This window comes from Condylura cristata, unplaced genomic scaffold (genome assembly GCF_000260355.1).
Source record: "Condylura cristata isolate star-nosed mole 26May11 unplaced genomic scaffold, ConCri1.0 scaffold00007, whole genome shotgun sequence".
NCBI lineage: Eukaryota > Metazoa > Chordata > Mammalia > Eulipotyphla > Talpidae > Condylura > Condylura cristata.
The window spans coordinates 34,379,973-34,407,748 of NW_004567108.1; the positions used below are offsets into that span (position 1 = coordinate 34,379,973).

The window sequence follows — 27,776 nt, forward strand, 5'->3', positions numbered from 1 at the left end:
AAAAAAAAAAAAAAAACTCCAAAGCCACTTGATGTGAATTACAGTTTGGTGATGCAGGTGCAGCTCTGTGGGTGTCTAGGATGAGAACTGTGTAGTGTGATCCCCAGAAAATTAGGCGTAGACATAAAGCTGCCCCTCTGCCAACCTGACAGCTGGCAGGAACCTGGTATGCTTTCTGACATGGAATGCAGGTTTCCAAATACTCCTCCACCCAATCTCTTCCCCAATAACTCCCAGGCACCAGCTTCATTTTTCCACTCAGAAGCAAGAATTTCACTGTGCTGCTTCTTCTACCTGTCCACTCACAACTTAGCTCTCCCCTGAAGACTTGTACTAGCGGTTCGGGATGCTAGAGAGCTAGTTTGGGGTATAAATTTAATCAGGCCTATTCTAATCTCCCCTCCTGCCCAGGCTCCCCTGAGTAGTAGGCTGTGAGCCTGGACATTCCTACTCTGAACACTTAAAGAAAAGACACTAGCCTGGGTTTGGAGATCTGAAGCGAGCAGTGAGGCCTGTAGGTGACAGGAACTTGGAGAAGTGAATACAGATAAGAGAGCAGTTTGCTAAGTATGTTGAGAGACGATTCCTTTTCTTCTGGGACAGAAGGTGGGGCTTTTCTCTGTCACATGAAGGGGTCCATTGGGGTGCTCACCAACCTGGGCTACCAGATCAAGTTTGACAGGGAGGATTCAGAGGTGGGTCTGCATAGAGTCTGCACCTTCTGCCCCCACTTCTCTGAGACTGGAGTCCCAATGACAGCAAGAACCAGAGGGCCAAATAGCTTAAGAAGTGTGTCAACAGGGCAGGGCTCAGAGCCAGGCCTACAGGCTGCTCTGGGGAGGGCAGGCAGGCTCCAGTCAAAAGAACAGATTGCCAGGGTGTGATGGTGAGAGCAGGAGTACAGGGTTTGTGAAAACACAACAGCCAGTGTGGCCAGATGCCATGTTCCAAACCACCAGAGTTGCCCCTGGCTGGTGACAGGCCTGGTCCCGGGCAGAGGCATCCACAGCCGAATGGCAGCATGATTCTCCCAGTTCCAACTGAAGGGCAACAAGTGCTGCCAGCTCTGGGTGCTGCGTGAGCACCTGACAGCACCTACTCTTCTCCACAAACACGTTCCAGAAAACTTAGTCTCCCTGTCTGTTCCTCAGCTCCCTTACTCCCCCAAGGACCAGCCCTTGGTGTAACTGAGGAAAGTACCCCCCCCCCCGACACGTACGGAAAGGTCTATACCAGGTGCTGGCAGACCCGCTGGCCAGAGACAGGCCTGACCACCTCTCTACCAGAGTCTTGCTACTCAGCGCCACTCAGGGCCCCTGCTGCCTGCTCCAGAGGCAGGCTGAGTGCAAGGCTCCCTTTCCTCTTCCACTGCTCTCATGCTCATCAAGTCTGTCGTCATCCTGTCTCCCAAATATGCCTGTGCTTTCCTGCTCCCCACTTTCCTTAGCTGTGCCTTCTCCCTTGATTGCCTTCTCTGCCTGGTGAAATCTGCCTAATCATTTAAGATCCATGCCAATGAGACCTTTGGAGGAAAGCCAGCATCACCTCCACCATCTTTCCTGGCAAAGTTGAACACTGGCCCCTCCTTCCTCAGTGCTCACTTAGCATTCAGATGCACCTCTAGCCCATTCCGATGGGCTTACCCGTGCACATTTGTCAGCTCCCAGCCGTGTCAAAGGCACGGACATGAGCATCTGTCCATGCATCTCTGCATCCTCCCAGCACAGCGCTGAGAACATGCGTCTGCACTGCAGTTACCAAGAGGGACACCTTCACACTCACTCACACTTAAGCTCTGACTAGCTGAGAAAATCAAAAGCAGGCCAAGTGGCATTGTATTTACTGATGCTTTTTGGGGTGCTACCCCCTCACTCTACATCCAACAGAAATGTTGGCCTCGAGCAGAGGGGCCCACAAGGGCCATACTGGCTCCCTCCAGTGACACTGTAAATACTGGCATCAGCCAGCATTGACTGCTCAGCTGCCCTGCAGGCTGGGAGTGAGATGGGTCCCTCGTGGCCTTCAAAAGTATTTGGCTTTCTGAAGCTCCTGTGGCTCCGGAAATCAGGGAAATGCTTCAATGGGAGTGCTTCTCTGTGCTGGTGAGGTAAATTGCAACATGAAATAACCCTCACTCCACCCAGTACAGGATGTGCCCTGTGAGTGGACTGGGCTGTCCCAGGCCAGCTACACGCATGTGGAGGGTATCTTTTCAGTCTCCCAGGAGCTAATGCAGGTCTTGTGTAAAGGGTCTTAAAAACCCGTGGAGAATCGGGCATGGGAACATGGTATCCCGCAATCGGCTTGGGCTGCTCTAACAACATACCACAGTCTAGTAGCTTGTAGTCAACAGAAATCTGTTTCTTCCAGTTGTGGAAGGTGGACATCCTATGGCAAGGGGCCTACAGAGTTTTGATCTGGGGAGGACCCTCTTTCTACTTCATAAACCAGAGTCTTCTCACTATGTCCTCACATGGAGGAAGGAGCTGTCTGCAGTCTCTTTTATGAGACTAATCCATGATGAGGGCTCCACCCTCATGTGCTCATGCACCACCCTACTGCAAAGCCATCATGCCTGGGGATTAGGACTTCAACATAGAGGAGGTGGGGGTGGGGGAAGAGGAGTGGGGAAGGGTGATGGATAAACATTCAGACCATAACAATTATGTGTCAAGTGGTTAGGAAATTATCATTTATGTTCAAGAAATATTTTTCGTCTTTAAAAATATTTTAAAATAGCTCATTAAATCACTATTAATGTGACAACAATATTGCAATTATAGTTTTTTGAAGAGAACATTGGTCTTTATAGATATGTACTGAAATATTAAGGATGATATATTATGATTTAATTTCAAATGATGTTGGGGAGAAAGGGAGAAGAGCATAGAAGAGGATGGACGACAAGTGGGAAATTGTTGGGGTTGGGGATGGGGGACCATGTGCTCTTCAGTCTACCTTTATGTATGCTTAAAATTTTTCATTATAAGAATTTTTTTTAACCTGTAGAAAGTAGAAATAAGGTCATTTTGTTAATCGCCTCGATGCTTGGGTTCATTTTATAATGTCTCTTTTTCTTACTCAAGATCATCTCTGAGGAAATCCTGCTTAGGGCTTTCCTTTTGGGCTCCTCAAGCCCATCGAAAAGGCTATGAAAGTAAGACATACCTCCTCCTCCTGGTTCAGGAAGGGTGGGGGGCAGCCTGAAGTCCTGAACACAGGACTGAACTCCTGGAACAAAACACTTGCCCTCTCCAGTGAAGTACCACTACCTTCTACAACAGCTCTTGGAAGAAGGCCCTCCACTCACGGTGTAGGCAGGAGCTGGCGTGGGCACATTTAAAAGAAAGGCACTTTCATGCAGGTAAATCTATTTGGGAGCTAACTGACGAAGATGGGTCATTTGATAGGGTCTGGGGGCCACCAGCCCGTTGAAACACATAGTGTGAAGGGCTCGGCACTGAATTATTTAATCTCTCAAATGTTTCTATTATCTCCTTCCACAGACTGGATGCTCTGAGGTTCATTAGTTTAGTGTTTTCCAGAGTAGATTTTCATTGGCCTCATTTCCATCCTTTCCGGTTTCCAAAGCACCACCCAGCTTCTGCCACACTCTAGGATGGAATGCTCTGTGCTCACTTTATTGTCCTCAACCACGTCCCTTCATCATTGGCCTCACTTTCTGCCTGTATGGACCACAGACATGGTTGCAAGAAAGCAGAAAAAGAGTGACTAATTAGGAGTGACAAGGAGTAGAAGCGGAAGCATGGCAGGTGGGAGCCAGCTGGAAAAGTCCTAGATGGAACAGTAGAGTCTCTGGAGATGCCTGCCTGTGTGAGTTAACTGTCTTGTCTAGCTTCCTATCCATGTTCGACTTCCTGCTGGGTGACTTAAGAAAGTTACCAAAGCCACATAATCACATTCTAGAAGCCTTAAAGGCAGTGGGTGACAATTAACACAGTGGACAACTGAGTTGGGATCCAGGCGAAAGCGGACACTGAGAATACTGAGGCTAGCCTGACCGGCTGGAATGTCAGGGAGAATGCAGTGCTTGGGAAGTGCAAGGAGCAGGATAGGAGCGGCTGATGGGGACTTAACATGAGGCAGCAGTATGAGGTGGCTGCACACACCTACGAGCGATCTTTCTTAATCCAGTTGTATGGGTAAAAGAGGCTGGAAACCCTGAGCAGTAATGTATTCAGGGGACGGCCAATTCAGAAACCGTAAATTTTCTTTCTGATAGCTTCTTAAGGGGCCATCTCAATAAGCATTAACTGTTAGCATGAAAGGAATTCTTACCTCTATGATGTTGCCTGATACTGTGTGTTGCATGCAGAAGATGATCTTGCTTATTAACAGCTTCCAGGATAAAGTTGTTGCATGGGCCAGGGGGTCACTGTGACTCTGTTACTGTTTCTTATTTTTCTGAGGTTCCAGTTAGGTTGGTCTGGTCAGGGTGTCTTTCTCCTCTAAGTTCTCCAGGTACACAATAGGCAGGTAGAGAGGAGGATAAGGCCAGAGTAGGAGGCCAGTTGGTATCAACATTAACAATAGCAATAAAGGCCATCATATTCCCCCCTTTTTTCCATGCCAGTCACTGTCTTAGTACCTCACATTTACTGGTCCACTTGATGCTCACAGAAACCACAAGAGGGAAGGTAGTGGTGTTATTACTACTTTACATAGAAGAAAAGTAAGTCTTAGAAGTGTTGAGTAGTTTGCCCCAGGCTGCACAGTTCAAAAGTGGCAGGTCCTTTATAGCCAGAATGTAGGCTCTTTGTGCTGTGTTTCCCAGTAATGGGGAGCTGTTATGCCAGAGTGCACTTCGGGGCTCAGCACTCCGTCGGGCACACCAGCGCCAGCATACTGTCCAGCGTGAACATGCAACAGAGCCCACGGCGCTCAGCAGTGCTTGTCAGTTGATAATCAGAAATGTTAAATTTGTTTTAAGCGAGCATTGCAGATCAATGAGCCTTTTTCTTATCAGAGGACAAAGGCTGGCTGACCATAATATATTTATCCTCACATATTATCATTCCCTCACTTGCAAGTTTATATTTCTAGTTAAAATAAGATAGAACCAGAAAAAAAGTGTCAATGCTTAGAAGAGTCAGGATTTTTCAGACATTGTTCTTACGACCAAGAAAAACAGAAAAAGTTTACATTAGCCTCATCTGTGATGGGAGATGGATAGAAGGAAAATAATTGGAAATAAAATTAATGAAGAGTAGTAAAAAGCTATTTTTTTCTCACTATTAACTTCATTTTGTTTTCCTAATCATATAAATCTTTATCTCATATCTAGTATTAAGTCACTGACTAAAATGTAGTTTCCAGTGGTGTAACATTAGCAGCCTGTGGGCTGCTAAAACCACTTCCGCATGAGTTCGATTCCCGCCTGCCCCGGAGGTGACCACATGGCGAGGCAGACCTCTCCTGACCCACCCGCTGCTCCCCTCAGCAGTGTACTTTGTCGATCTGCCTGTTCTGCTCCCCACTCTGTCCCTGGTGAATCCTCTGACCCTCCGCATCTCTGGCCTGTACCCCAGTTCTGTATGAATAAATAAAATCTTTAAAAAAAAAAAAAGGAACCCGAGGTACCCGAGGTATAGTTCTTGCCCTCAGTAGCCTTGACTTTATGGGGACTTGGCATAGATCGCTGAGGACATGGAATCCCTGGCAGTGTTGTTCCAATCTCTGAAGAGTACACAGAAGTACCATTACTTCTGCTGCCTCTGAACAGGGACACTCTGAACAGTGAGCTGGAAACAGGCAGCCCCATGAGGGACGCGAGGGTTAGCCCTGACTGGCCATCATCAGTTCTGTGAAAGCAGGAGCCTTTTCTCTCTGTCTCTCCTCTAGGATCCACTCAGGGAAGCCTTTGGGTAATTACAGCTTCCATTTCTGCCTTTGGTTGTTAGTCTTAATGCATTAATTGTCTGCTGTGTCAGGAGATTTCTACTGATCCCTCTGACTCCTACCCTTTTTCTGAGTGGCTTTGGCACCCTGCTTGATAAGTTAGAATAGTCACATGGGTTCCATTACTTCTGTGTCACATGAAAATAAGGCAGTTCCAACCTTCCTTTCTTTCCTCTCTAACTTAACTTCCACTTTCTTCCTCAAGAGAGGAAAACTGTATTACATTGATCCAAGTCCTTTAAACATCTATGGTTAGTGTTAGGTTTGGGGGAGACAAAGCAAGGAAAGAAGAATGAACTAGTTTTGGTTAAAAATTCAGTGTGCGCTAGAGTGAAACACTTTTCCTTTCATATTTTACTTTATATCTGCATGAGCAATTACTAAATCTGAGAGATAACTCTTTTCTTCTCTTTTTGTCCCTTTATTTGCAGGAGTCTAACTTGACACACACACACACACACCACACACACACACACACATTCTGTGGGCTCCTTGAAACCAAAAGTTATTTCTTTTTTATCCCCAAAACACTAGTAGCTAGAGAATCGTAGAGCCATTCCAGCACACTTTTTATACCTGATACTCACAAACTGCCAGGTACTTTCAGGTGGAAGCATATGGGTGCCGAAACAATGACAAGGCCCTTCACTGAAACCAGAGCTGCTGACCTGCTGGCCATAGCATTGGAGCAGCTTCCAGCACATAGTAGGTGCTCAATAAATAATCATTGAATGGACGAAAACCAGTATGACATCAGGTACAGGGTAGATGCTTAATAAAGGTGTGTTGAAATAATGAGTAAATTACTGTATTCCATGGGGAGAGAATTCCCAGTTTGACAAAGATTACATTGGTTAGACCTCTGGAAGGAATCTTAGTAGGGTGAAATGAGAGAGCAGCCATGAGCAAGGCATCAGATGGCTGACACAGTCCCTCCAGTTGGTGCGGTCAGTGCTGGGAACTTGGTTACTCTGCCTCCAGTGGAGCTTGTGGGAGCAGAATGGGCCCTAGGGCAGTGCACATCCAGGGACTTGCTCCTCTCCCCATGGCACTCTTACTGCAACACGCACCTTGCTGTACCAGGCCCCAGCTTCAGCACCTCTAGCAGCCAGCAGTTAGCTCCTGATCAAGGGGGAGAGGGATGTATGTGGAAAGAACTTTTTATTAACAAATACTTTTTGAAGATTCCCCAGGGAGCTGCTGGCACTGTCTCGAGTGTTCAAAGAATACCAGTGGTTTAATTGTATTAACACAAGAGGTGTTGCCAGTGTAGAAAGAAGCAGCATGTGTGAATTATAGGGAAAGAAAACGCTGCCCAGGAGGGCAGGTTGAGTCTCCCAGGGGGAGGGCAAGTGCTTCTTTCAGGGCCCCAGAGGCTTTGCCCTTATTTCTCTGTAGAAGGCTCTTTATCTCTTCTTGATAAGTGTTTCACTCTCAGGAGCGCAAACACAACCAAATAAGGACCTGGATGGCCCGTCAGGCCCTTGCCAACAGCGTGTCCTCTCTGACCATTTGGGAGAAAAGATCCTGGAACTAAGATTTAAGGAGCTAGCAGTTCATTTTTTTTTTTTTAAATATGGGTTGTGTCCCCCACATTTTTTTTTAAAGATTTATTTATTCATACAGAACTGGGGTATAGGCCAGAGGCTCAGGGACGGTGAGAGGCTTCACCAGAGACAGAGTGGGGAGCAGAACAGGCAGATTGACGAAGTACACTGCTGAGGGGAGCAGCGGGCGGGTCAGGAGAGGTCTGCCTCGCCATGTGGTCACCTCCGGGGCAGGCGGGAATCGAACTCATGCGGAAGCGGCTTCAGATTCTCAGTGCTGTGCTTTAACCCGCTGCGCCACCAGGGAGGGCCGCTAGCAGTTCATTTTAAATCCATCCCCAGAACTTCATGAGAGGCCCCTTCGGTCTATCAGGTTTACCCCGGGCACAGATAAAAATTATATTCCCTCTCAGCTACCAGTGCAAACAGGAGTTCAGACCGTTTTAGTATGGCCTCATACAGAGACCTGGCCGGTACTGCCGCTTGGACAGCAGCTGGCTGTGTTAGGGAGTCTGACTTCCATGCCCCCCTTATACCAAGTTCATAATGAACTCTCATACCAGGGTTCATAATGTGTAAGTCCCCTTGGGAGCCCTAACATTCTTCGTTCTCGGTTAATCTAGTATCTTTCCTCTAAGCTTTACCTTTCACTCATGACCCTTGCTGGAGGTGTGAATTTCAGTGTCAGTGCTTCACCCAAGTGTTTATTTCGCCGTTGGGTCTCAGCTTGCTGCTCTCTGCTCTCCTCTCCTTCTGCCCCTGTTTAGGTCACTCTTGAGTCTAACTCCAACCTAAGCGTCAAACCTCATTCACTGGTTCAATAATATTCATCAGACAGTATTAGGTGCTGAATGGACAGTATACAAGAACAAAGAGTCAGGACTCCTGCTTTTCTGTATCTTTTACAAGGAGACACATTAACTAAAGAAAGAAATGCACCGTTGCAAATTGAAAGACTTACATTATGAAAGAGTAACAGGGTTTCACCTAATTTCATTGGGGAGGTCTAAATAGGCTGCCCTATGACAACCGTTTAATCTGAGGCCTGGAGAAAGGAGTTAGCTGGCAGAAATGTGTCAGTACAAAGCTCTCCAGGCAAAAGGAAGAGCAAAGAGCAAAAGGAAGTGCAACCGGGAGGTGCCATTTAGATGAAGGGAGAGAGCTTAGTTAGTGTGTCCAAAGAACAGCTTGTGGAACCCAAGTAGCCTGAATCTACGACCTACAGGGAATGGTGTAGCAGGAGTCAGGTAGACGAAGATAACATTGGCTGCTGGAGGATAACGTTGGCTGCTGGAGCAAACCAAAACTGTGCCATAATCCAAACAATATTGACGTTTCTCATTCGCTTAATGAGTATCCCAAGCAATAGACAGCTCATCCAGGCAGTGTTTTGGGGGCCAACCCTCCTTGCATCTTGGCTCTCTGTCACTTTTCATGAGCTTCCAAGCCTGGCATGCTGCCTGTTTGCATGGCTGTGGTGCAGGAGGTTTTCTGGGTCTGGGGCTTGGGCTCTTGCTCTGGTCAGATTCCACTGCCTCACCCCTAACCACAGGGAGGCACGAAACATGCCATTGTGATCCCAGGAGAGAGATGGAGTAAATGGTGCAGGTCTTGTGGGCTGTGCTACAGGGCTTAGACTTTATGCCCAGTACATTGAAGGGAAGCATTGGTGTAAATCCATCAGCCTGTCTAAATCTACATGTGAACTGCCCATGTCATCACCCTCAGAACCTGACATGAAACCACATCTCCATCCCTGTTTCTTCTTCCAATGATGCCATTCCAGGTCTCCTAGTCATTTTTTCCCCTGCCCTGCTGGTTATTTCCACTTCCCTTCCAGGTCTGTTGAGTGGCTTCTTCCTGCTCTGGTACAGGACGCAGAGTTACACCTTGACCAGTCAGGTTACTCCTGACTGTGGTGTTTCACAGAATCAAGTCATCTGGGAACCCTGGTAACCAGATCATGGTGAATATGCAGATTGGGAGCACTGCCTCAGCCTACATTTTCCAAACGTACTTCCCCTGTGCAGTGAACTGTAGCTGGCCAGGGGCACAGCTGTCCTCCAGAGTCTAACTGACTCGGTGAATTCTTACCTCGGACTGTTCCCCTCCGCACAGGGCTCCCTCTTCCTAGCCCTCTGCCTCCCTGGATGCTCCTGTGTCTCAGAACCAGTCTCACCTTCTCTGGGAAGCCTTCTCATACCTCACCAAACATAAAAAACTTTCTTTCTGTAGAGTTCTGTAACATTCCACAAAGTCCTTTGCTCAATAATTCATAAGTACTAGGTGCTCAGTTGACACTTAAATTGTTTAGATTGTGTCTTATCTCCCCCTTGACATTTGCCATTTACCTTTTATCCTAACATTTATCCTACTAATCCTAATTTTTTTTTTAAGATTTATTTATTTATTCATACAGAACTGGGGTACAGGCCAGAGGCTCAGGGACGGCGAGAGGCTTCACCAGAGACAGAGTGGGGAGCAGAACAGGCAGATCGACGAAGTACACTGCTGAGGGGAGCAGCGGGCGGGTCAGGAGAGGTCTGGCTCGCCATGTGGTCTCCTCCGGGGCAGGCGGCAGGCGGGAATCGAACTCATGCGGAAGTGGCTTCAGATTCTCAGTGCTGTGCTTTAACCCGCTGCGCCACCAGGGAGGGCCTCTAATCCTAATTTTTTAAAAAAGATTTATTTATTTATGCACACAAGAACTGGGGTGTAGGCCAGAGGTGTAGAGAAGTAAGAGGATTCACCAGAGACAGAGTGGGGAGCAGAATAGGCAGATCAACTGAAATACACTCCTGAGGGGAGCAGTGGGCGAGACAGGAGAGGTCCGCTGTACCATGTGGGTCACCTCTCTTGCTGGGGATCAAACTCATGCTGCAGTGGCTGTGGAGAGCTTCATAGTGCTAAGACTCAACCTCTTGCACCACCAGGGAGCCCCCAAATTCCAATCTAGAGTAGAGTTTTCTAAAATAGTACCTGGCACATCCTGAAATAATTAATGATTTTTTTTTAATTCTGTGGCATCTTACACAGTTTCTTCAATATACTAAATGCTGAAAACCTTCTTGTTGACATTGCTCTCCTAATACCTGATTCCTTCTAAAGTACAAAGCCTTAGTCAGCAAAGGGGGCCATGTTTGTGCTGGGAAACCCAACCTCACAGGGACATCTGTGGGCAAAATACTTGGTGGTGATTCTGCAGCAGTCTGCAGGCAGCTTTCTACTTGGCCGGGGTTGCCATCATTTACAGATACTCCCACTTTCCCATTTATAACTCTCCTTTTCCCAAGAAAGGGGTTGAAGCGCCTGTTGAGTTGCTCTGGGGGTTCTGTCTTTTACGTTTTCCATGTTACCAAGATTTTTCAAGTGGCAAACTATACTGAAGCCAGGAGAGAGCATCAGACCAAATACCATAGTTTCAGAATTTATCCTGGCTCGGTCGGGGCTTGATTGTCTGAACTTCAGAGCTACAACCTCTAATAAGATGTGTTTCCCTTACGTTCTAAGGTCCCTCCCATCTCCAAATTAGTCTGTCTCCAAATCTAAGCAGTCTTATTTGAATCAGATGGAAAATTCAATTTTGTCTTGTCTTTCTCCCCATCCTACTTGGTTTTCCATAAGCAGGTCTCAGAAGTGGGATTTTGCTAAATACATCGCCCCTTAATGAGAGCAAGCCAATCCTAGTCTAAGGGGGACAGAGAGGCGGGTGGTGATGTCTGGAGCTAAGTCCCATTAGTCTTCAAGAAGACAGCAACGTGACTCTGTCTCTCCACACCAGCATGGCCGCCACAACATCAGTTTCTGTTCTTTCCGTGAGATACTGTGTAAGCGTGGGGGGGTCCCTAACAGCCAGCATTCTCAGGAGGCACTTTTGGGATTCTGCAGGTGACCGTTAACACCAGCACTGCAGACAGAAGCCAGAGGCTGCAGGGGCCCCAAGGTGTCTGTCTGTTCAGCCCACATAGTCACACTGCCAAACTGACATCAGCCTCTGTGAAATCAGGCGGTGCTCTCTGCAGCCCTGGCTGCTCTCAAGACCGGGCGGCATCTCTTTAACATTTCTTCTTCTCTTAATCAGTTGTAGAGCAGGGACACCATCTTTGCTTATTGTCCTGTGCTTTCAGTTTTCCTTGGAAAGAGATTGTGTTCTGAATCCTGGTTCATGTGAAATCCTGATGGTCTCAAAATATAAAACATCCTTATTTTCAACAGGGCTGCTGCCAAGAAATGGGGTAGGCAGAAAGAGCTGTCTCAAATGTTTGCTTTTTTACCTTTGGCAGGCAGCACCTAGTGGCCCTCATTTCAGTGATTATAGGGTTTGTGTAACATGCTGGGGTTTGGGCCGTGGACAGCAGTGCTGTGGAGGGCTGTCTCTGGCAGCGTGCCAGCCGTGGTTCTCTGCTCTGTAATTGTCGCTGCTGCTGCTCCAGAGTGAGTAGTGGGTGTGGGAAGGGCGCTTCCCCAAGCTGCCGGCCTGACAGCATCATGGCTGAGTCTATGGGCAGCACCCCTTTCCCAATGCAGTATTAAATTAGCATCATTTCATCCTTATCCAAAAATGTGCTCAGAGCCTAGACACATATTTCCTGTGCCCTGGAATATGGAGTGTATGACACAGGAAGAGCATGACCTTCGGCAAGACATTTTGGACTGTGAGGCACTGTGGTTGGGATTCCACAAAAATGCCATGTTGGGGGTGGGGAGTATTCTTCTTCTTTCATGTGGAGCCAGAGAACAGAAGACTCAGCCTGCTTCATGCTCATCATCTTAATCACAGGCCCAAGATGAATATCTTTGGTTAGCTTCCCTTCATACATATGTGTGTGTGTATGTATATATACACACACACACATATACATATATATACATATATATATGTGCACACACACATATATATATACACACACATATATACACACACACAGCACCTATTTATAACTGTTTGCCAAGGGACTATACCAATTACTTGAAAATTACGTGATTCAGTGGATAACCTTAAGTGTGCATGAGACCAGCCTGGTGTGGGGCAGGGTCGGAAAAGAGTAAAACACAAGAGGAGGACAGTGAAGCCCGAGCTGGAAATCACCATCATTGTCATCACTTTAATTGGAAGATGGCTAGAGAAAATAGTCTTCTGTCTTATTTTTGTTATCACAAGCTCTTTGGACCCCTTGTTCATATTTATGATGGGCATCATGTGTTACAAGCCCAGCGAAACTGCTCTCTCTGCAGTCATCAGTGACATCCCACTTGCCAGATCTGGTCCTCTCCTTCCCTGTTTTCATATACTTTCCCTATCTTTGACATTGAACCTTTTCTCCTTAAGACACATTTCCTTTTTCCCCTCTACTCTGCCTTTCAGGTGTTGCTTCTCTCTAAGGTTTCCTCCTCTGCTCCTTAGTCTCCTCAGTCCTATGTTCCTACCACTTTAACTAGAGCAAAGAAGAGACAAAGAACCAAGTTCTTTGTGGAGAGATGCACGAACATCAACGAAGACCTACCCACGGGGACACCAAGCATCAAACCTTGGGGAATGAAGCTATTTAAGAGATGAATAGAGAATTAAAAAGCAAAAGAAGCTAAAAAGCAATGCCAGGCAGAAATAATAACCATGATTGAGCATTTTCTTTGTGCCAGGCATTGTGGTAAGCATTTTGCATGTATTTTCGTTTAGAGACTAAAAAGGAGGAACTCATAAGGAGAAGAAAATTTCAAGAGAGGTACCCACCCCCACCCCATCATCCTTGTCATGCTTTACTTTCCGTGTTCATCCTGTCCTATAGGGCCCAGGAGCACTGTCCTGCCATGTCCCCATCACTCAGACTCTCTTTGGAGCAGCCTCTTAGTATGTGCATTTTTTTTTTTTCATTCAGTCAACAAAGTGTTTATTCCACTGTTCTAGAATCTGTAGTGTTTTAACAAAATGATTTTATCATTACCTGCTGGGCTCCTGTTTATTCGTTCTGAAGATATAGTATCTGACCTGAGAGTGATCAACATAACATATATTTAATAGGCATATATATTAATGAATGAGTAATGTAAAATCAGATTCTAGTCAAGATTCCATTTGAACTAAACTATGGGAAAACTTCTCATCAGCCCATTTCAGATATCAGTGACTTGATTCCCCAGGAGATGAGGAATCGTTGAGTGGTTTCCTCTGTTGTTGGGTCTATGCTACTCAGTTGATTCTCCTAGCTAGTGTCAGATACTAGCTGTTGAAGTCCCCTGCAACATAGGCACATTCTCTGAATACTTATTTGCACAATTCAATAATGATTAACATTTGAACTCTGTCTAGGCTGAGCAAGCCACATCAAAGCTCTTTTTTCACTAAGACTTTTAAAATATCAAATATGGGTTGAATGAGTAGGTGTTGGAGAAACTGACTTTGTAAACTGAAAATCATAAACCTAGATTCATTTGAATTATGTCATGTGGAGTGCATATATAAAAATTATGAGCATTTTGATTTTTCCCTTGTAGGTAATAAATAACATCTGTGGTGTTCCTCCTCACATTTTTCTGATTAGCTCTGTGTCTGGCATATTTTCCCCAACACTCCTGTTTCATGTTGTAAGGATTTGGCCAAGGAGACACAGGACTCTAAATAAGTAGTGTGGCTATAACAGAAAATTTGAAGCAGTCAGGTTTAAATCCAGAAATAAGGGACAAGATGAGTTTGGAGTTTTTAATGGTGGTCAGGCCTCTCTGTTTTACCCGTCCCTGGGCCTACCAGCAGACCTGCACGGATCCACAAACCAGCTTCACTATCTATCCCCCAAAGCTTACATTGGCTGCTTAGGCCCCTCCTCTACCCCCCAACCCTCCCCTCACAACCCCCCCCCCAACTCCAGACTCTGCATGGATATTGGATATTGGTGCTTCCAGCATTGTGCCCTGGGGCACTGGTATTTACCTGGGGTCAGTGAAGACTGAGGGGTCCTGGGGACTGCCAGTGATACCCCAGTAGAGGTTGTACAGCTCTGCTTTTAGCTGCACAGAGTTTGTCTGGAGATGAGTTACATCAAGGCCATTGTAAGTGTAAGTGATACTTACTGCTGGGGATGGTGATTTCAGGTTGGTGACGGTTTCTGAAAGTTAGACAGCCTATGCTGGGTAGGCAAAGCCAAGCAAGAGGCCAGGACTGAGTTGCAATGGGCTCAGGGAGCCAGAGTTAAATGCTAAGGTAATTAATTATGGGGGTCAGTGAGGTGATCCTAGTGTTGAACCAGATTGGAAATTCCTGCTTTGTTTCATTCTGTTTTCACAATTTTGGACACACCTCTGGTTTAACGTTTAGAATTTAGTGGTATTGCCACATTTTTTTTCCCCCACACAGTTTTCTTCCTATATTCATTCATTTTTAAACCTCTTTATTCAGATATGATTGACATACAAAATGCTATACATATTTTAATGTATACATCTTTATTTTCAAAGCCTTTTGGTAAGGTACTGCTCTTGACTCTTTGAAATTTGTGTTACAAATATGGACAATCATTTTCTCACAGAGAAGCTTTCACTCACTATACACTGAGTTTTGCAGTATATATCCATGAGGTCATGTCCACAATCTGAACCATGAACATATCTGACACCTCCAGAAGTTTCCTCTCACCTCTATTATTTATTATTTGTGTGTGTGAGTGAGAGAGAGTTAAAGAGCATTTAGCACTTAGCACATATCTACTCCCTTAGCACATGTCAAATCTGCAGTGCAGTGTTGTTAACTATGGGCTCTGTGCTCACGGTGTGTGGAGACTAAAAATTACTAATTACTCATCTTGTGTGACTAAAAACTTATGCCCTTTGACTAACACTCCCCATTTTCCCCTCCCTTCTTCCCATTATTTTGTGATAATACCATGTTCCATAACTAGTTCACATCTCACAGTTACTGTCAAGTGGGGCAGATGGTCACACCTTGATTTTGATGACTCTCCATCAAAAGCCATAGATTCAACCTAAATTGAAGAAATGTTTATTTCAATTGATGAGTCAGTTAGTTTTGTGTGCCCAGTTCTATGGCAAATGCTGTGGGAATTTAAAAGATCTGTAGCTGGGATTCTTATCCTTAAGGTACAGAGAACACTCATAGCCCAAAGGATTGCATTTCATCCTCACAGTCATCTTATGAGGCAGACATTATTTTTAACCTCATTTTACATAGAAGGGAAAGGAATTCAGCATGGTTAAGTGACTAAATAAGATAAAAGGATTATCCTAAAGGTTCCTAAAATAAATAGTGGCTTTTCTGATTATTTTGAGAACTAGAGTAGTGGCACAGGACCTGTTTCTGAATTCCTAACAGTTCTGTAAGCCCCAGCTTTTAAGGTGGGAGTGCCATACTTAAGACTTTTTGGTGCTTTTTCATCTCTGAAAAATTAAACAAAGGTCATTGGATCACCAGCTCATTATGTGGGGTTTCTAGCCAGTGTTTTTGTCAAGAATTATTTTTAGGGAAAAATTTCTATTTTTCAATGCAGAATAATTTTTAAAAACAAGAATCAAGACAACAATGAGCACATTTGCATTTGGGCATTTAAGTCCTTACCACACACAGTGAGATGAGAGGCAGCCATGGCCTCAGCCTGCAGTTTTCAGGACATGTAAAACCACAATTGCACTGGAGATTCGATCCATATGTACCCGAAGCATGTCCCTCCAGATGCAGCCTGAGTGTGCTATGATCTGGGGGAGATACAGGCTTGGGCAGTGGGGCTCCAGCTAGCTACACAGTGAGGATGTTAGTGTCTTGAACTTCTCTTTGAGTGGGAGAGTCTTTGAGCTTTTCTTGGATTGAACCATGAAGAAATGATCAACCAATCAAATGTTAATTTACAGAAACTGTTCATTTCAGAAGTGCATTTTACTCACATAATAAACTAACAAATGATATATTTTCAAGGACTTTTAACTTAAGCACAAAGAGTGTAGGTAATGTGTTAAATAAACCTTAGCCTTGCCTGTTCATTAATAAACATAGTTATGGGATTCCGTATTAGAAAATACTTTGATAACCACGTATCTGAAGGGCTGTTTTTCTCCCCAATTAACTAAAGTAAGTTTTGCTGTAAGTAAATATGGACATGCCACTGAAGTATGGAGGTGGCAGCAGACTCCAGGAAGGATGAAACGGGTCATCGGATATAGAATAGAATTTAAAATTAATCTTTATAAATTATAAAAGAGATAAAAAATAAAAAGAACTCAGTGGAAATGCATGACAGGCTATCAGTAGGCAGAAAAGGGTCTAAAATACTAAAGTAGCAAATTAAAGCTTCCACCACTAATGTCTTTTGCCCCCTAACCCTGTTTCAACTCTGGAACATGAACGGAGGAACAGATCCAAGTGCTTCAAACCCAGACCAGAGAAGTGGTTTTGTTTTTTGTTTATTCTAATATGATAATGACCTATGTCTATTTTTTCTACTCGTTGTAAGGTCTTGAGTTTAAAAGAAAGTAAAAGAAACAATCTGTATTGTTCCAGTAATAGCTGGCATTTGGTGCCAAATAATGTCAGACATTATTGCCTATTTCATAGAACTGTCCCAAGGATCAAATGAGTCAACACACATAGAACACTCAACATGATGTTTGTAGCATGTAGTAAGTGCTTTGAAATATTAACTTATTCTTTTTAATGATAATACTCTTGCAATATACCAGATACTATGGTAAGCAGTATATGTGCCTTATCTTCCTTATTATTATACTACTTTTATACTTGGTAAGCTGAGGCATGGGGGTGCTAAGAAAGTTGTCCAGAATGACACATCTATTAGTAATAACATTATTGTCACTTACTGTATGCTAGGCTCAGTGCCAATAAACAGTTTCAATGTATCATCACAGTTAGGTCTCACAACAATCCAGTGAAATACATGGTTTTATCCTCATCTTACAGATAGGCCTCTAGGGAGGTCAGCTAACACTGAAAGTCGCATGGCAGGTTAAAGATCGAGTTGAGATTTTTTTTTTTAAGATTTATTTTATTTATGCATATAGAACTAGGGTACAGCCAGAGGTGCAGGGGTGGTGAAAGGATTCACCAGAGGCAGAGTGAGGAGCAGAGCAGGCAGATAGACAAAGTACACTGCTGAGGGGAGCAGCAGGCAGGTCAGGAGAGGTCTGCTGTGCCATGTGGGTCACCTCTGGGGTGGGAGATTGAACTCTCACTGAAGCAGCTGCAGCTCGCTTGCAGTGCTGCACTTTAACCTGTTGCATCACCAGGGAGGGCCAGAGTTGAGATTTGAACTCAAGCAAGCTTGCTGTAAAATGCACACTCTGTACTTCTGTGCACCATATTCTCCTGGGACAGGAATGTCAGAGACATCACTTCAATCACACAGTCCCGCTCCATGTCCTCATTACCGTCCCTGCAGTACTTTCCTTCAGGGTTACAACGGTAATCTTCCTAAACTCTGTTCTTAAGCCATACCGAACTCATTGTACTTGAACAACTTTCCAGACCTAGCTCATCCCCACTGCCCCTACACTGATGAATGGGACACTCTCCCCACTCTGCGCAGTATCCCCCCCAGGCCTGCAAACTTTGTTTTCTACAAACTTTCTTTTCTTATTTGCAAGTCAGCTAACATGTTTATCTTATTTAAGCCTTGTGTATTTAAAAAGCTTCAAAGGTGATTCACCAAAATGGTAATGCAGGCAGCTTTTAAATTTGCAGGTAATTTTAATTTTCTTGTTCATAATGTTAAACAAGAAGTGTTTGTGTTTTCCAGCTCATATACAATAAACATAAATCCCATGCTCAGAAAAAATAGTGGAGACAGAAGACCACAACGTTGCCTTTCTTGAACATCAGAATTGTCCCAGGTATCCCAGTCCTTCCCTTGGTGACTCCATCACCTGTCACAAATCAGCGTATTTCAGAGTATTTTAGTCACAGATACTTTCTTCAAATAACATTAAGGAGGGCACTCTCTGGTGGCACAGCAGGTTAAAGCACAGCACTAAGAAGCTAAAGCCACTTCAGCATGAGTTTGAGCCCCACCCCGGAGGTGACCCACATGGTGCGTCAGACCTCTCCTGACCTGCCCACTACTACCCTCAGTAGTGTACTTTGTTGGTTGGCCTGTCCTGCTCCCCACTCTGTCTCTGGTGAATCCTTTCACTGCCCCTGCACCTCTGGACTGTACCCTAGTTCTGTATGCATAACTAAATGAATCTTAAAAAAAAAATGAGAAGGCAGTACATTTCTGTCATATACTACACATTCTTAATTAAGGGTTGACAGGCACTAACTGAAATGGAGATGTGAAATCTGGATTCCCCTCCCCCCACCTCCCCCCTTGTAACAAATAACTCACCATCACATCTAGAGACAACTCCCCAGGTGTTTCTGGGCCCCTCTAGCTCTTGAGAGTGTAGTTGCCTACTAAAATCACTGTTTAGCATCTTCTACAAACTAGAACTCTTTCATATTTCCAGCATTGCTCAGATAAAAAGCTCTAGAATCTTACTACATATTATATAAGCTAGTTATTTTATTTACCCTAAAATTTTCTACTTAATCTTCTTTTCACATCCAAAACCAACACATATGACTAACCCATCATACAAACTGAGTATTTCTGTCTAGCCAGAAAGCTTTATTATCGGATAGGTTGCTTTAGTTCACAAAGAAAAGGAAGATTTGTTTGTTTATTCTTCTCTCTGAATTCCCTAGATTCTGTTCAGAGGTTAAAAGAACCCAATGCCCTTTTCTCATCCATCAAGCTGATGGATGGAATATTTGTAACTTCAGCATCACAGTCTGAAACCTGCTCTTTTAACTTCTGTGCATTTCTGTTTAACTGGTTTTATTTTTCATATTATTTTCTTCTTCTCTGCCTCATTTGCTAACAATTTTCCTTTGGCACTTGGTACTCTGTCTCTGATCTTCTCCCTTCCTCTCACTTCATTCTCCAGACAGCTAATCCATTTCTAGGGTTCAATGGTCACTGCATTGAAGACGATGCTCAAATCAGTGTGTGCCTCTAGTCTCCCTCCATATAGATCACTTTAGCTCCTGAATGTAGTGTACCTCAAGTTCATATTAGTGCTCCAGAGAAAGTATGCCTAGCTCCACAGTCACATTATTACCACTATTTCCTACCCACACAGGGAAATACGAAGGAGAGTCAGAAATAAGAATTTCCATGCTGTACGATTTCCATCATCAAATGTTCAGAAGCAGGCAGAAATTATCTCTGCTGTGTAAGGTCCAGATAATAGTTACCTTCAAGAGAAGATAGCAATTGGCAGCTATCAATTTGGGTTTCCGAAGTCCAAGTAATTTTTGATTCTCAAGCTGACTGACATTTAGAGGAGAGAGCTCATTCTTCAAGCTATGATGTGATTTCTATGTTTTTCTCTATTGGTGTGATTTTTAAATTTTTTAAATCAACACTTTGACACAGAAAAAGAAAGATAAGAAAGATATTCTTTTTTTTTTAAGATTTATTTATTTATTTGTACAGAACTGGGGTATAGGCCAGAGATGTGGAGGGTGAGAGGATTCACCAGAGACAGAGAGGGGAACAGAACAGGCAGCAGTGTACTTCCTCTACAGGCAGTGTACAGGAAGCACACTGCTGACGGGAGCAGTGGGCGGGTCAGGAGAGGTCTGCCACACCATGTGGATCTCCTCAGGGGCAGGTGGGGATCGAACTCATGCGGAAGTGGCTTTAGCTTCTTAGTGCTGTGCTTTAACCCGCTTCGCCACCAGGGAGGGCCCAAAAGAAAGATACTCTTGCTGAGTGAATGACTAAAGAAAAAGATGAAGATTCTCTAAAATTTTAGATAGTTATCAAATATATGATATGGAGAAATAGGACATTATCAGTAGCAGTGCCATTTAGAATGCGTTCCAAAGTTGGAAATGTGTGCAATTTGCAACTGGACAGTTCCACTTCCAGACACACATCCAAAAGAAACTATTCCAGGTGTGCAGAAGGAGATGTGGACAGCAGTGTTCACTGCAAGATAGCTTATAACAGCAAAACAAGAAAAAACTAAAACAACCTAATGTCCAAATGGGAGAATGTATAAATAAATATGTAGTGTTTATATAAGGAAATGTTAAATAGTTTTAAGGAATATATACACATTATGGTAAAAAGTAAAAATACAAAAAAAATAAAAGAACTAGCCAAACTTCCAGTAAAACATAATTTATAATAACTCACAAAAAGAGAACTTGAAAATGTGAATAGCTCTATATGTCACAGAACTCTAAAAATGCTTTTGTGGATGAAAAGGCAAGTTACGGAATATGCATAGCACAACACACATAAGCATTTCCAAAGTATAAAACTACCACTATTATTGACTATGTTACCTATTTTTCATGATTGTCTGGACACTGAGATGGTGACAGCAGCAGCCTTGGGGAGTGGATAAGGGACTGACACTGAATATGGGGACAAAGGAGGCTGACATGCCACCTTCATTGTCCTATTTCTTTTACTTAAAAGAGTAGCAAATGTAACAGAATATTAATATCATTAGGGGTGATGGCTCACAGGGTGTTAGTTAGATTATTCTTTTTAATTTTCTCCTTGCTTAACTTCTCAAAATGAAAAATAATTTAGATAGCAGCATCTTTCATCATTTAGTCCTAGACTTCTTTATTGTTTAGGTATTTTATTTTAGAAGAATGTATATAAGGCCCTCCCTGGTGGTGCAGCTGGTTAAAGTGCAGCACTACCAAGCTAGCCGCTTCGGCACCAGCTCGATCCCTTGCCAGGGAGGTGACCCACATGGCTCAGCAGACTTGTGATCTGCTGGCTGCTCCCCTCAGCAGTGTACTTTATCAATCTGCCTGTGCTCCACACTCTCTCTAGGGAATCCTCTTGCCTGTGCCCCAGTTCTGTATGCATAAATAAACAAATCTTTTTTAAAAATTGTATATAAATATGCACTTTGTTTAAAGAAAAAATGTGTATTAATAAAAGTATAGCTGAGCTAGCTAAATGTCCTTTTACGTTTATGTTCACAAAACATACTTAATTTATCTAACATTCCTTAGTATTAAAACGTGGCCTTCATATAGATATGTGAGGAGGGAATTATGATGGACCAAAGTTTTACCAATCTGTATATTAAGAAACGTACTTTCTAAGATAGATGTTCTCATGTACCTCTATCCCTAGAAGCATCCATTTGTTCTTGAGCCACATTTTCCAAGCACACAGAAAAGCAAGAAGTGAAAAGGATTTCCTCTTTGGCACTAATGATGTGTTGGTTCATAGATGGTAAGACTAACGGTCTGAAGTCACTGATGTTTATTGGCTCAGTATCCAGGATTACTCTCCAGGGTCACTTCCACAAAGCAGACCAAAGACTGGGACAGTCACCTTTTCCACCACTGACAGAGCTTGCTGCACTGAATCCGAGCAGCGTAGGAGATCCTCTGGTGGAGAGGAGGGTGCTCTCAAAGTCCTTGGTAGCAGCATGGCCACAGATGGGGTGGCGCTGTGACAGTGTAGCCAGTGGGACTGCTGTCACCGGATTTGGGAAGTTAATAAAGTTGGTTGGGTGTATGAGTGAGGAACACAGTTAAGATTGAGGTGGTGGACTCACACCTAAACAATAAGTGAGAATGGCACATCTTCAAACAACTAGCAACAACAAATGTTGGCAAGGATGTGGAGAAAAAGGAACTCTCCTGCACTGCTGGTGGGAATGCAAACTAGTACAACCACTATGGAAAACTGTTTGGAGGTTCCTCAAACTGCTAAACATGGAGCTTCCCTACGACCCAGCAATTCCACTCCTATGTATCTACACAAAAGACACAAAAACACTGATTCAAAAAGACACTTGCACCCCCATGTTTATTGCTGCTTTATTTACAATAGGAAAGACATGGGAACAGCCCAAATGTCTAAAAATGGATGATTGGATTAAAAAGATGTGGTACATATACACAATGGAATATTACTCAGCAACCAAAAAAAAAAGAAACACATGTCTTTTGCAGCAACATGGATGGAACTGAAAAATATCATGCTTGGTGAAATAAGTCAGAAAGATAGGGTAAAATACCAGACGGTTTCTCTCATAGCAGGAGTATAACGGAAAAGTCGAGAAAATAATGATAATGATGAACAGCTATATACCAGAGACATTTTGTGGGGGTGGAGTGGGGAATGGGATCAAAAATAGTGGGGGGAGAGAAGTGCACTGGACTATGGTGATGGCACATGGGTGATTTAGTGATGGGAAGCCCACGGGGATTACAACTGAGATGGAAAAAGGCACAAAATTATGTAAAAATAAACATATATATATAAAAGAGTGAGGTGGCAGAACCTCTGTATCCTGCCTCCACAAACCCATCCAGGTTTGCACCTAGCATGGAACTCCAGCCTCTATTTACACCTATTTATTCTTTACCACAGCAGGCAAAGGAAAGAGTTACCCAAAAAAAGGAACTGAGCATCCTCAACTCAGACCTCTGGTCTGGTTTTGAAGTCAGCCTGTTGCCAAGATCTGAGAAAACACTGGTCTTCTCTGGGCCCAGTGCTCTGTGGGAGCCCACTGGGTGTCCAGAAAGATATGAGTGATTAAGGCTGTCTAAGTCAAGGGTCAGTTATGGACAGTGCCCTGCTACACGGATCTGAAGCTATGTTCTCTCCAGTCAACTTTATCAGCAACAAAAGCAGTATTTTTGGCTCCATCTGTCTGGCATCCTTCTCTATTTCCAAACACTGAAAGGAATGAGAAGGCAAATATTATTAATTGTTCCCCTCAAAAATTTCATGATCTATAGTTAATAAAACTGTATGGCATATCTGAAAGTTATTAAGAGTAGATCTTAAAAGTTCTCATTACAAGAAAAAAACTTTGTAATTTTGTATGGTGATGGCTGTTAATGGTGATGGGTTTCACAATAGATACAAAAACATACAATCATTATGTTGTGCACTGAAGAGGATTTAATGTCGTATGTTAATTACATCAGTAAAAGAAGCTTTGCGATCGATTCATCTAAGACCACAAGATGATATATCAGTGCCATCCGTGTTTTCAAGTAACTTGTCTTCCAAGTTTGAATCCCAAATTGACTTGATAACCCATAGTTAATCTGACTTAAGAGTTAACTGCACATTTCTCACTTTTAAACCTTGCAAGTATGGTTAAATAAAAATAAATATACATACTATTTATCATGGCATGCTTGAACTCTCATAACTTGTGATAGACTCCATTAAATGTATATTTAATTTATTACATTATCTACATAGGTATAAGCATACACAGAAAATGTATTTACTTAAATCCATCATTTTACAGCAAAAACAAAACCCCCACTCTGCTGTACCAGAACACTGCTCCACATATGGCCAGCTGCACGTTGGCAGAACACAGTGATTTTAGGGATGAATTAGTGTTCTAATCTCTTTGGGATTTCCTTTATATTTCTGGTGGTTTATGACTGACATTTAATATAACTATAGCTTTCTGTTTATATTTAATGGAAGATTCATTTCTGTGGCAGAATACACATTTACACTCCACCATTGAATAAAAGCTACTGTTCTGCAGGAAGGATATAAAATGTTGATTTATAACGACACATTCCAATAACAGTGATCTAATTCTTCCAAACTGTTTCTTCCTAGGTTCCGGGAACAGCATGGCTCCAGCAAAGGATAATTCTTCTCTTCCAGAATATTCAGCCTTCAACACGTCTGTCCATGCTGCAATAAGACACAAAAACTGGAAACTCCTCACAGGTTTCCCAGGTAGAACTCAGAGCATTTCTCCCCCAGAAGATCATGGAAATTTGTACCAAAACAGCAACCACCTTTTATAACATATCTCAGGAGTCAACTAAATGAGGAAGAATGGTGTGATCTATTAGTCCTGACAAAAAATTAAAACTTTTAAAAAAGAGAGTTATCTGAGGAACAGGTAAACACTTTAATGTTTCTTGGAAAATAGGGATTTCAGATGTGAGTGGCGATCAAACCCACACACCTGATTAGCAAGGAGAAGCTCTGAAAGGTACATCCTGAACCACCAGTATAGCCGGGGGAGGAGGTCGCTTTTCCTAATCATGTTCTCTAAAGGTGACACCTTTTAAATACTCTTAAAATATGTGGTATGGTGATTAAGGCTGTGGTACAATTGAGGGATGTTTATAATAAGGACATTTGTGGCAAGACAATCCAGTGTTTGGGCTGCCCCATGTAGTGCAAGACATTTTAGCATCCCTGGCCCCTGACCACTAAATGCCAGTAGCACCCTCCCCAAAGTCATTCACAACTTCTCACATCTCTCTTTCTCTCTCTCTCTCTCTCTCTCTCTCTCTCTCTCTCTCACACACACACACACACACACACACACACACACTCACACATGTGCATTCACACTCCTGGATGTCCCTGGTTGTGAAGCAGTGAGCTATGTCAAGTTAAAGCACCAGCAGCCAGAGTCTGAAAGACCCAGACACAGCTCACCAGCCACATCTCTCTCAGCTCAGCCACGGTCCCGGGACTCCCCTGAAGTTAGACACGCCTATCATGCCTCTCCCCCAATAAACTGTTATATTTCTTCACCAGGCTGTGGTCACTGGTTCCCTCCACCTTCTCAACACAACGTTTCTGAGATACGGTCCTCAGACCCACCAACCAAGACCCTTTGGCTTTTTGACATTGATCAAGACCCAGAAGAAAGACGTGACCTGTCAAGAGACTATCCCCACATCGTCAAGCAGCTCCTATCTCGCCTGCACTTCTACCATAAGCACTCAGTGCCTGTGTACTTCCCGCCACAGGACCCCCGCTGTGACCCCAAAAGCACCGGGGTTTGGGGTCCTTGGATTTAGAGTTTAGGCAGCTTGGGGACCGTGGGTGGCAGGGGGCGAGAAAACCTTTCTGTTGCAAGCTGGACTTCAGGCCTTTACTCCTGTGAGTCTTGTTCATTTGTTCTCCCAATCTGGGTTCACCTGACCCTTGTTCTAAACCACATTGAGGTGTCTCATTTCAACTCCTGGTGCATTTAAGAACCCGATAAAATCTGAAACACTCCACTTCTGTCTGGGGCATGTGTGCAGAGGAGACACGGGCTGCTTCACCACTCTGTGCTGAGCTGTGGGACAGCAGGGAACTGGGTTTGACCTGGGAAGTTCTCACTGAGCTCTGGAGGCTAGAGCAGCTGGCTCTTTTTGTCTCACACGTCAGATGTTAGATGTCCTTCTGCCAATAGCTGGTTTTTATTGGAATGACTCGCATTTCTTGTAACAGATGAAGAGAGCAGACAGTTGTTAATGGTTCTCTTGGCCTGGGGTCCTCCCTGTCTGTTCAGGCTCCTGTGCAGGCATCCTGTGTGAGTGACACCCCCCTGGGTTTGCCCCAGGCACTCATCATGTTGCACAGCATAAAGACCCTTTCTTATAAGATCAGCGGTTCTTATAGTGAAGAAATATATTTTTATCCCGTTTTTTCCCCAGCCACTTCTCATCACGCTACCCCCTACTTCCCTGCATTACTCTCCTCCCCCTCCTTGTGACTCAGGTGCCTGTGCCTAGAAGGGCCACTTGGCCTATCCATCTGAGTGCCAGCTGGAGGCACTGCCAGCTGCCTTCCTTTTGCACCTAATGCTGAACCGGAGGCTGCCCAGAGACTGATGCACCTGGCTCTGAGCAGGTTTATGGTGCACACAAGAGAGCTAGGTGGGAACACTTGGACGTGTCTCAGCTGCTTGGTGAGTTTTTTTCTACAGAATTTATTGTCATGATTGTGTAACTTTGAGCAGGAGTGCTGTTCTCTAGCAATGAGGAAAAACCCCAGGAATGATCATTCTGTCCTGAGATGATAGAAATGGGAAATTTGAAGGACTCTGGCCGTCATCTGGGATACTGGGTGTTAGTAACGCAAAGGAGAGTCCATCCCTTGATCTCTTGATCTCTCAGAATGTTACTGCTGCATTGAGCTTCTGGGACTGGGGAGAGTGGATCATAGTTTGACCTGCCAGCTCTGTCTCAGTGCCTGTAATGACCTGATGCGAATCAGTTCCCATTAGCTCCCCAAAACATCAAAATCAGAGAAATATGCGCAAAAATGAGACTCTTTTGCATTAGCTGTACTGTTTCATTCCCTACTTAACCCCAATGCCTAACTCAGTACCTATAACAGAGAAGTCACTCAGTGTATTTTTCTAAATAAATGAGTAAATTGACAGGTGAGTAAATAAAAAGTCCTCACACCATGAAAGATGGAGCCCAATGAACTGAATACAGAGGTAATATAAGTCTTCCAACCACTTTTTCTGTTTTCTAGCTGCCTTCCCAGTGTGGAAGCACGGGGTGTATATATATATGTATATGGGCGGTCGTAGGAAACTCTGGGTTGAAGTTGTGAGTTCTTTTTTGGGGTGAGGGGCAGGGAGAAATATACCTACCAAAGACTCTTTTGCTAATAATCCTCAGTTCTATTTTTGATAGGATACTAGAACCTAAAACCACCAAGTAAGATGACATAGGGCCTTGTCCTTCAACTCAGTAGCAGTATTTTCTGGTCACTACTAATAGCCAGTCCTTCAATTCAGTAGCAGTGTTTTCTGGTCACTACTAATTTGCATTAAAATAGTATGATTGGCAGGAAATGGTGCTAGAACTAGAGACACCTATTACCCACCTTGACCCCATTCCTGGGCTGGCAAACAGCCAGCCACAATGCCTCGGGCTCTCATGCCCACACCTGTGGGAGATATATGAACTGCGTGCACGTGTTCCTTCTGGCTCCTTACAGTCCATGGATGTAAGGTTGTAGGTCACACCATCACTACATGACATTTCTTTGCTCTCTGCTGGACTCCCAGTAGCCATCCCAATTCTAATTTCTCAATCATCATCTTCATTGTGAATGTTCCACACTTACTGGGTTCCAAAAGAGTTTTAAAGCATAAATTTTTGTGAAACTTTTGAGATTTCATTTTACCCATTATAGAAACGTCTCACTTGATTTTCTTTTCTGTACTAGAATGTGAGCAGGTCCATGTGTGGTCATGAGAAGAATTAGGTTGTTCTTTTCTGAATTTGTTTACCTTTAAAGAAGGTTTTATTTGTTCAATTGTGAGCTAGTTTTTCTTCTTTACTATATGATTGTTACCGATTTGGAGGACCAAAAAAATTAGTATGTGTGGGTTTTCCGCTTGGGGTGAGCAAAAGTTCTAGAAATATATAGGGGTGATGGTTGTACAAGATTATGAATGCACTTAATGCCCCTGAATTGTATCCTTTAAAATGATTAAAATGGTAACTTATGGTATATGGTTTCTGCTACAATT

The 27,776-nt window shown here is 43.7% G+C and overlaps 1 protein-coding gene across 1 annotated transcript in view; it reads left to right on the forward strand.

Moving 5' to 3' along the window:
- The window catches only part of ARSB (arylsulfatase B), a 122,954-nt gene extending 95,197 nt beyond the window's left edge, over positions 1–27,757 (forward strand). The window contains exons 7-8 of the mRNA XM_012721763.1: positions 24,107–24,229; positions 25,049–27,757. Of these exons, the coding sequence (XP_012577217.1) occupies positions 24,107–24,229; positions 25,049–25,314 (389 nt within the window). The 3' untranslated portion in view covers positions 25,315–27,757. The remainder of the gene's footprint in view (positions 1–24,106; positions 24,230–25,048) is intronic.
- The last annotated feature ends 19 nt before the right edge of the window (positions 27,758–27,776 follow it).